The 10,000-nt window shown below is 53.9% G+C and overlaps 2 protein-coding genes across 5 annotated transcripts in view; both read right to left on the bottom strand.

Annotated features, from left to right (window-relative positions):
- Positions 1–10,000, bottom strand: part of LOC113811625 (lachesin) — a 330,247-nt gene that overhangs the window by 210,521 nt on the left and 109,726 nt on the right. The gene's annotated exons all lie outside the window — the stretch shown is intronic.
- On the bottom strand, positions 234–1,028 carry LOC138865169 (WAS/WASL-interacting protein family member 1-like). The gene has a single exon (XM_070134551.1). It carries the CDS (start codon positions 1,026–1,028, stop codon positions 234–236), a length of 795 nt encoding a protein of 264 aa, XP_069990652.1.

A 10,000-nucleotide genomic window follows, 5' to 3' on the forward strand; every position in this document is an offset into this window, starting at 1 on the left:
GCTCGAAGTCCTTGACCCCTAAAGGGCACGCCTTAGCACGTGTCCACTGTGGGCGTGCGGCCAGATCAATACTTACATTTTGTTGTTATTTCCATTATTCCTGTTGCCATTTTTATTCTTATCATTATTGTTCATGTTCATACTATTATTTTCATAATCGTTTTCATTTGCTGTTTTTGTTTTGTTGTCATTATGATTATTTACTTTCATCATTACCTGTTCTGTTGTAATCTTCATCCTAATGATGGCGTTCTGGCCTGCGTCCTCTGCCTTGCGGGAGGAGGACCACGGGCGGAGGGCGAGGCGTTCTGGCCTGCGTCCTCTGCCTTGCGGGAGGAGGACCACGGGCGGAGGGCGAGGCGTTCTGGCCTGCGTCCTCTGCCTTGCGGGAGGAGGACCACGGGCGGAGGGCGAGGCGTTCTGGCCTGCGTCCTCTGCCTTGCGGGAGGAGGACCACGGGCGGAGGGCGAGGCGTTCTGGCCTGCGTCCTCTGCCTTGCGGGAGGAGGACCACGGGCGGAGGGCGAGGCGTTCTGGCCTGCGTCCTCTGCCTTGCGGGAGGAGGACCACGGGCGGAGGGCGAGGCGTTCTGGCCTGCGTCCTCTGCCTTGCGGGAGGAGGACCACGGGCGGAGGGCGAGGCGTTCTGGCCTGCGTCCTCTGCCTTGCGGGAGGAGGACCACGGGCGGAGGGCGAGGCGTTCTGGCCTGCGTCCTCTGCCTTGCGGGAGGAGGACCACGGGCGGAGGGCGAGGCGTTCTGGCCTGCGTCCTCTGCCTTGCGGGAGGAGGACCACGGGCGGAGGGCGAGGCGTTCTGGCCTGCGTCCTCTGCCTTGCGGGAGGACCAAGGGCGGAGGGCGAGGCCGACGTCGATGGCGCTCCACGGGCGGAGTGGGCTTGGGTGGCGCTCCGGACCGGCGTCAGGCCCCACGAGGAATAAAAGTTGTCGCAAATGTGAGCACTGAAGGCAAGAAGAGGGAGCCGCCCTCCCTTTTGGGGAGGGGTAGATACATGCAACACAGCTGCACATTTCCATGAGGGCAGGTCAGCAACTTTTCACATGGTATTGGTGACTAACCAAACAAGCCAAGGAACAAAATTCAATTAAGTAGATGATTAAACAGGACGGACCACGTAAATGTTCCCATTCAGCGGGGGTAATGAGTTCGTGGTATTTCTATTAATCATAGAAATAAAAACTATAATTTGATAAACTCTCACTATGATTATCAAATAGATGAACCAGCACCCAAGAATCCAGAATTGGAATGAACAAAACGTTTACGAGAAAAGGGTTCTTAGCAGCGCTGCCCCGTTGCGATTTAGGTGACCTGCCTTTGAGGACCACATTGGAGTCATGAGTATCTAACTTCCTGGATAAAAAGCAAAATAAATTAACTGCCATAAACGCATAAATCGGGTTTTAACTAGACAAGTACACAAATAAAATCTCCCGATCCCGCTCGGCTCGTCGCGGGAGGCGCTCGGGAGAGGCTCCTGCTGGCTCGTCGAGGCCATTCCCATTGGGCTTCGTTAGATCGTTCAAATGACTGGTATTTTTATTACCGTTATCTTTTTCATTGGCATAATCTTCATTATCATCACCATCATCATCTTTGTCATTATAATCGTCATTATTATTATTATTATCATCATCATCTTTATCATCATCCTTATCATCATTATCATCATCATTATCATCATCATTATCGTCATCATCATCATTATTATCATTATCATCCTCATCATTATTATTATCATTCATCATCATCATCATTGTTGTCATTATAATTTTTGATGATGATAATAGTGCAACCGATGATAATAGTAATAATAATAATGATAATAATAAGAATTATAATGTTAATAATAACAATGATAATTAATGATGAATGATGATAATGGTAGTGATAACATTATCATTATTGCAATTATCATCATCAACCTTATGATTATTCTTACTATCATCATTATTATTCCTATTAGTAGTAGTAGTAGTATCAGTGTCATCTTTATTATCATTATCATCATTGTTATTATTGGTATTATTATCATCACTGATGTTATAATAGTAATACTACTTCTACTACTACTACTAATGATAATAATGATAATAATAATATTATTATTATAATTATTATCACCATTATCATTATTATCATCGTCATTATGAATATTGTTACTTTTGCTGCTGTAGTTGCTTATGCTGTTGTTGCTACTCCTGCTGCTGGCATCGTCCTCGTCCTCATCATGATAACAACGATGCCGATTGTGACAATATCAATAATTTCCTGAACCTTCATGACAATCTAATTCCGACACGGAAATGCATGTGGCAGCGCAAATATGTCAGCGCCAAATTATGCTCGCTCATGAAATCTTTAGGCATGTGCATTATATCAGTCAATAAGGGTAAGCATAAGAATTTATGGAAAATGTTAATAACATGTTTATCTTCGGGCTGTTAGTATGCTCTTTGACAAAAATACCTCTCGTTACCCTTCTATTTACTTATTTATGTCTTCATTCATCTACTTATCCATTCTTTTATCCACTTATCCATTGTCTGCATGATTCTTGGACGAGACGCTAGACGATTAGCCCTCCTGGAGCAGCACGGAGCTCTCGCTTTCAGCGGAAACGCCTGCTTCCGGAACTGATCCTGGAGACAAATCTTGTACTGCCGAATGTCCAAAGTTCAGTCAGTAGTGATGGTGGACATGGGAGGATAAGATGATGTATAGAAGAAAAAGAGGATAAACAGATTTTTAAAAAATGCCAAAAAGTTGGTTTTATGGTGAACATTCATTCACAATAAAACTACCACACATAAACTGCAAAATCTTCTATCCGTCGACAAGAATATCTTCGCCCATCCACCTTACAGCCGACACTTACACCAGCCTCGCCCGTCACAGCCATAATTGCCATAAATCTACCAGATAATCACTACACGAGTACACAGCCACAGCCCTTCCACCAGACAACCGTTTATCCACCACAACCACCACCATCTACCTTAACCACCACAACCTCCTCCGGACACCAGCGCCATTCACCACAACCCCCGTCCATCCACCACAACCCCCGCCCATCCACCACAACCCCCGCTCATCCACCACAACCCCCGCTCATCCACCACAACCCCCGCCCATCGACCACAACCCCGCCCGCCCGTCCGCTCCACTGCCGCCGCAGACGAATATAAAGGAAGGCGACAGTTCAATAATCAATAAAGAGAAAGTCGAGGTGTGACCATTAGAGCCTTAAGTTGGCCTCCCCGCCCCCTCCCTCCTCAGCACGCACTTGCCACTGTTAACAAGCTTCTTTAACCGCGGTAACCTATTCCCGCCGCCCGACCCTTGTTAAACTCCTCGACCCAAGCACGGTTAACCTCGAGACCCGAACACTTCCACACTTTCGGCCTCCGAGTTTGTTTCTTCGTGAATTCGGAAATACTCCGGCGCTGCCTCCGATGTCATTCCGATTTACCTCTTTCCTTGCTCTCTCTTACCCAGCACTGATGACTGATCGTTTGAACCGATTGTTTGGATTTCGAGCTCCATTAAGTTTTCCCCGATTCTTGGATAACCCTTTGATCCTCTTGCGAAACCCTTGATCTGCGGAGCCTCGTTGGCCCCCTCACCTTCGCATCCAGCTCCTCGATCCCGCGCCAGGGCAAGCACACCTTCAATAGCTTCAAAGAACCAAACCGCGCGGACCTTTTGTCATCCTCTGTCACTCGTCGTTAACCTCCGGATTCTACTGTCAACCTCCCTCTCTCCCTCCTCTCCTCCCTCTCCTACCCCTCTCCCCGAGAAGTTATGGCGCTGCCGTGAACGTCTTCAGCAGCGCCCCGGAAGGGCTTAATCCTTCGTCTTACTGGCGGATCTGTGGAGGGGGAAGGGAGGGGTGGGTTGAGAGGGGTGGAGAGGGGGGGAAGAATGATGAGGGGAATGATTGAAAGAAAAGCAAAGCGAGTGACAATAGAGGGAAGGTGAAAGAAGCATGAAATACAAGAAGATGCATGGGATGGAAGATACAGAATAAAAAGGGGAAATGTGTAGAAGAGCAGGAAGAGGGCAAGGGCGAAGGGAGGGGGGGGGCAGCGAGAGAGAGAAGCGGGAGAGGTTAGAGGGAGAACGCTCGTTACGTTGGCTAAAGTGCATTGGCGATGAAGGGACGATGTTGAGGAGAGAGGGAGCGGGGGAGTGGGGAGCAAAGGGACGGGGAGAGGAATAGCAAACGAGAGAAGTGGGGAGAGAGAGGGAGCGGGGAGAAAGGGGTTAGGAAGGAGAAACAGAAGGAGGGAGAGGGCAAGGGAGGGAAAGTCCAAAGGGCAGGAGAGGAAAAGAAGGGAGGCGGGAAGTGGGACGAGGGGGAGGGGCGAGAGGCTTGAGCGGGGAGGGTGTCAGAATGTTCACGTTGCAGTACTGCTGCACATGAATGCTTTGTTGCTCGGCTGGCTGGCTCGTTGGATCGCGGGGGCGAGGGGAGGAGGGTGAGACAAGGAGACGAGGAAACAGAGGAAGGGACGCAGAGGAAAGCAAGGGAAAGTGGGAAGTGACGCATCCCAAAGAAATGGGGGAGAGGAAAGGCCGACTTGGTAGGGAAGGATGGTAGAATAAGAATATGGAGCGAAAGAAAGAAAGAAGGATAAGGGCAAGAAGAACAAGAGAAAGGAAAGCTTACAGGTAGTCCTGGCTGAAGCGCAAGCAAGGGCAAGCGCTGTGGCAAGCAGGTTTCTGGCGTGATCGCAGCTGCTCCGGCGGGGCGCTGAGGGTAGGGCAAGTGGCAGAGGCGTCGGAGTTTGAGGCAGCGAGGGCGGCCGAAGGGAGAATGAGGGGAACTGAAAGTGCAGTATGTAATTCGTAGAACCATATGATTATTAATTCTACGAGAATTCGTCGGTTTGTATTTAAAATGTGTATATATAAAATGTTAAAAGCGAGACCATTACATTGATAACGACCTTGTGTGCGGAAACTTTGTTGTTTGTGAAACTTTGTTATTCTGTTTCATTCTAATTTCTCACACGTTACTATGTTTTCGTTTTATGATTTATTGAATATAATCCGGGCCAGTGCAAGGGAAGTTACTGCGCTTTAAACTTTAAAAAAAAGAAAAGCGCCGTTCCTAGTTGTTGTTTTTTAACATATATGTCAAAATAAAGCAATTTTATCACATTAAAGTTAACTTTTCTTTCTCTAAGGTAAATGTTTCAATGGGCATTAGATTGAGTTAATTGCCTTGCCGTGAACCATTAATTCAGTTTCAAAAAGTGAAAATAAAACTGACCTTAAAGAATCAAGGTCAGAACTTCGAACATGTCCAGAAGCGCGCGAGGCCCTCACGCCAAGCCTTGAGGGACTCTGCCTCGCCTCCTGTGCAGCCAGCGCTTGGTCGCCTTTTTTGCCGCACGGAGCAGAAGTATCATCGCCAGAGTCGACTTCGCTCGCCCGAGGCCTCAGCATGTGAGGAAAGGATTCAGTGTGGCAGCAGGATGCGGAGGTCATGTGAAGCGGGAGGTGTGTGTGTGTGGGGGGGGGGGGGGCGAGGAAGCAAGAGGGGAGAGGGTGAAGGAGGAAGGGGAGGGGGGAGGGGGGAGGGCAGGAGGTGAATGAGGAGGAGAGTTCGTGAGGGTAAAGTAGAAGGGGAGGAGGGAGAGGAGGAGGACAGGAGGGAGAGGGAAAGCGGCAGTGGCGAGTTGATAGATCACGGGTAAGGAGCAGGTTATAAATATAATGGGGCGATCGGGAGCGGCGGGCGGGCGACGGCGAGATGGATTGGTGGGCGGCAGCCGCGCCTTCGGGTTACGAGGGAAGGTAAATGCGACAGTCGGGGAGTAATGCAAATGCGGGAAGAAGAGGCTTAGCGAATGAAATATATGGGGAGATTAAAGTGGGGAGGAAATGGGGAGCTGAGCGACGGGCGTAGGTTCAATAGTCAGATTAATTTTTGGCTTCTGGCTGAGCTTAATTTTGGCGGAGTAATTATAGCAGCGGAAAGTTAGCGGAAAAGCGAAATTGTCGGCGCGGGAAAATTAGCGGGAAAGGAAATTTAGCATAATAGGTATTTGGGCGCTGGAAATAAACTATCGACATAGGAAAAGTTTCGCTCGATGCCGACATTAGAGTAGCGTAGATTTAATGGAAAAATATAAAAAATGTGTATTGCATTACCATTTTTTGATAGGCTTTGTTCTGGCTGCTCACTCGGTACGTAGAAAGGGAAGTACACAAGGGATTGTATGTGCTGAGGGGAAGGGGAGGGAATGGAGAGAGGGAGGGAGAGAAAGAGAGACAGAGAGAGAGAGACAGAGAGAGAGAGGGAGAGAGGGAGAGAGAGAGAGAGAGCGAGAGAGAGAGAGAGAGAGAGAGAGAGAAAGGGGGGGGGGAGAGAAAGAAAGAGAGAGAGAGAGAGAGAAAGGGAGATAGACAGATAGAGAGAGAGAAAGGGAGATAGACAGACAGAAAGAGGAAGGGAGAGAGAGAGACAGAGAGAGGGAGGGAGAGTGAGAGTGAGAGAGAGAGAGAGATAAAGAGAGAAAGAGAGAGAGAGGGGGGAAGATAGAGAGAGAGGGGAGTGAGAGAGAGAGAGAGAGAGAGAGAGAGGGAGAGAGAGAGAGAGAGGAGAGAGGAGAGAGAGAGAGAGAGAGAGAGAGAGAGAGAGAGAGAGAGAGAGAGAGAGAGGAGAGAGAGAGAGAGAGAGAGAGAGAGAGAGAGAGAGAGAGAGAGAGAGAGAGAGAGAGAGAGAGAGAGAGAGAGAGAGAGAGAGAGAGAGAGAGAGAGACAGACAGAGAGAGGGAGAAGGAGAGGAAGAGGGAGGGAGAGGGAGAGGAAGAGAGAGAGAAAGAGAGAGAAAGAGAGAGAGAAAGAGAGAGAGAGAGAGAGAGAGAGAGAGAGAGAGAGAGGGGGGGGGAGAGAAGAGAGAGAGAGAGAGAGAGAGAGAGAGAGAGAGAGAGAGAGAGAGAGAGAGAGAGAGAGAGAGAGAGAGAGAGAGAGAGAGAGAGAGAGAGAGAGAAAGGAGGAAGGGGTGGGGTGGGGGGGGGGGGGTCGGGGAAGCCGGAAAGATAGGGATGATTGTAAAAGATAAAGGGCTTGGTGCGGCCTAAGGGATGAGGAAGAGGAGGTCAGGGCGGGAGGAAATAAACAGACGGAGGAAGGCAGGAAAATCAGCAAGCGACGATGAAATGATTTAGCAGATATGGTGCACCGAGGAGAACGAGCACAGGAAGGCAGCGAAAGAGAAGAACGAAAAAGGGATCGCACGAAATGCGGCCGAGCAGGACTGCGGGAGGAGGCGAGGAAGGGACGAGAGGAGGCGAGGAAGGGACGAGAGGAGGCGAGGAAGGGACGAGAGGAGGCGAGGAAGGGACGAGAGGAGGTGAGGAAGGGACGAGAGGAGGCGAGGAAGGGACGAGAGGAGGCGAGGAAGGGACGAGAGGAGGCGAGGAAGGGACGAGAGGAGGCGAGGAAGGGACGAGAGGAGGCGAGGAAGGGACGCGTGGAGGCCGAGAGGAGGCGAGGAAGGGACGAGAGGAGGCGAGGAAGGGACGAGAGGAGGCGAGGAAGGGACGAGAGGAGGCGAGGAAGGGACGAGAGGAGGCGAGGAAGGGACGAGAGGAGGCGAGGAAGGGACGAGAGGAGGCGAGGAAGGGACGAGAGGAGGCGAGGAAGGGACGAGAGGAGGCGAGGAAGGGACGAGAGGAGGTGAGGAAGGGACGAGAGGAGGCGAGGAAGGGACGAGAGGAGGCGAGGAAGGACGAAGGAGACGAGGAAGGGACGAGGCGAGGAAGGGACGAGAGGAGGCGAGAGGGACGAGAGGAGGCGAGGAAGGGACGAGAGGAGGCGAGGAAGGACGAGAGGAGACGAGGAAGGGACGAGAGGAGGCGAGGAAGGGACGCGGAGGCGAAAGGAAGGGACGAGAGGAAGGCGAAGGGACGAGAGGAGGCGAGGAAGGGACGAGAGGAGGGCGAGGAAGGACGAGAAGGAGGCGAGAGGGACGGAAGAGGAGGCGAGGAAGGGACGAGAGGAGGCGAGGAAGGGACGAGGGCGGAAGGGACGAGAGGGAGGTGAGAGGACGAGAGGAGGCGAGGAAGGGACGAGAGGAGGCGAGGAAGGGACGAGAGGAGGCGAGGAAGGGACGAGAGGAGGCGAGGAAGGGACGAGAGGAGGCGAAGGAAGGGACGCGCGGAGGCCGGAGAGGAGGCGAGAGGACGAGAGGAGGCGAGGAAGGGACGAGAGGAGGTGAGAGGGACAGGCGAGGAAGGGACGAGAGAGTGAGAAGGGACGAGAGGAGGCGAGGAAGGGACGAGAGGAGGTGAAGGGACGAGAGGAGGCGAGGAAGGGACGAGAGGAGGCGAGGAAGGGACGAGAGGAGGCGAGGAAGGGACGAGAGGAGGCGAGGAAGGGACGAGAGGAGGCGAGGAGGACGAGAGGAGGCGGAAGGGACGAGAGGAGGCGAGGAAGGGACGAGAGGAGGCGAGGAAGGGACGAGAGGAGGCGAGGAAGGGACGAGAGGAGGCGAGGAAGGGACGAGAGGAGGCGAGGAAGGGACGAGGAGGTGTAGGGACGAGAGGAGGTGAGGAAGGGACGAGAGGAGGCGAGGAAGGGACGAGAGGAGGCGAGGAAGGGACGAGAGGAGGCGAGGAAGGGACGAGAGGAGGCGAGGAAGGGACGAGAGGAGGCGAGGAAGGGACGAGAGGAGGCGAGGAAGGGACGAGAGGAGGCGAGGAAGGGACGAGAGGAGGCGTGGAAGGGACGAGAGGAGGCGAGGAAGGGACGAGAGGAGGCGAGGAAGGGACGCGTGGAGGCCGAGAGGAGTCGAGGAAGGGACGCGCGGAGGCCGAGAGGAGGCGAGGAAGGGACGAGAGGAGGCGAGGAAGGGACGAGAGGAGGCGAGGAAGGGACGAGAGGAGGCGAGGAAGGGACGAGAGGAGGTGAGGAAGGGACGAGAGGAGGCGAGGAAGGGACGAGAGGAGGTGAGGAAGGGACGAGAGGAGGCGAGGAAGGGACGAGAGGAGGCGAGGAAGGGACGAGAGGAGGCGAGGAAGGGACGAGAGGAGGCGTGGAAGGGACGAGAGGAGGCGAGGAAGGGACGAGAGGAGGCGAGGAAGGGACGCGTGGAGGCCGAGAGGAGTCGAGGAAGGGACGCGCGGAGGCCGAGAGGAGGCGAGGAAGGGACGAGAGGAGGGGAGGAAGGGACGAGAGGAGGCGAGAGGACGAGAGGAGGCGAGGAAGGGACGAGAGGAGGTGAGGAAGGGACGAGAGGAGGCGAGGAAGGGACGAGAGGAGGTGAGGAAGGGACGAGAGGAGGCGAGGAAGGGACGAGAGGAGGTGAGGAAGGGACGAGAGGAGGCGAGGAAGGGACGAGAGGAGGCGAGGAAGGGACGCGTGGAGGCCGAGAGGAGGCGAGGAAGGGACGAGAGGAGGCGAGGAAGGGACGAGAGGAGGCGAGGAAGGGACGCGTGGAGGCCGAGAGGAGGCGAGGAAGGGACGAGAGGAGGCGAGGAAGGGACGAGAGGAGGCGAGGAAGGGACGCGTGGAGGCCGAGAGGAGGCGAGGAAGGGACGAGAGGAGGCGAGGAAGGGACGAGAGGAGGCGAGGAAGGGACGAGAGGAGGCGAGGAAGGGACGAGAGGAGGCGAGGAAGGGAGAGAGGAGACGAGGAAGGGACGAGAGGAGGCGAGGAAGGGACGAGAGGAGGCGAGGAAGGGACGAGAGGAGGTGAGGAAGGGACGAGAGGAGGCGAGGAAGGGACGCGTGGAGGCCGAGAGGAGTCGAGGAAGGGACGCGCGGAGGCCGAGAGGAGGCGAGGAAGGGACGAGAGGAGGTGAGGAAGGGACGAGAGGAGGCGAGGAAGGGACGAGAGGAGGTGAGGAAGGGACGAGAGGAGGCGAGGAAGGGACGAGAGGAGGTGAGGAAGGGACGAGAGGAGGCGAGGAAGGGACGAGAGGAGGTGAGGAAGGGACGAGAGGAGGCGAGGAAGGGACGAGAGGAGG

This window comes from Penaeus vannamei, chromosome 20, assembly GCF_042767895.1.
Source record: "Penaeus vannamei isolate JL-2024 chromosome 20, ASM4276789v1, whole genome shotgun sequence".
In the NCBI taxonomy this organism is placed as follows: Eukaryota; Metazoa; Arthropoda; class Malacostraca; order Decapoda; family Penaeidae; genus Penaeus; species Penaeus vannamei.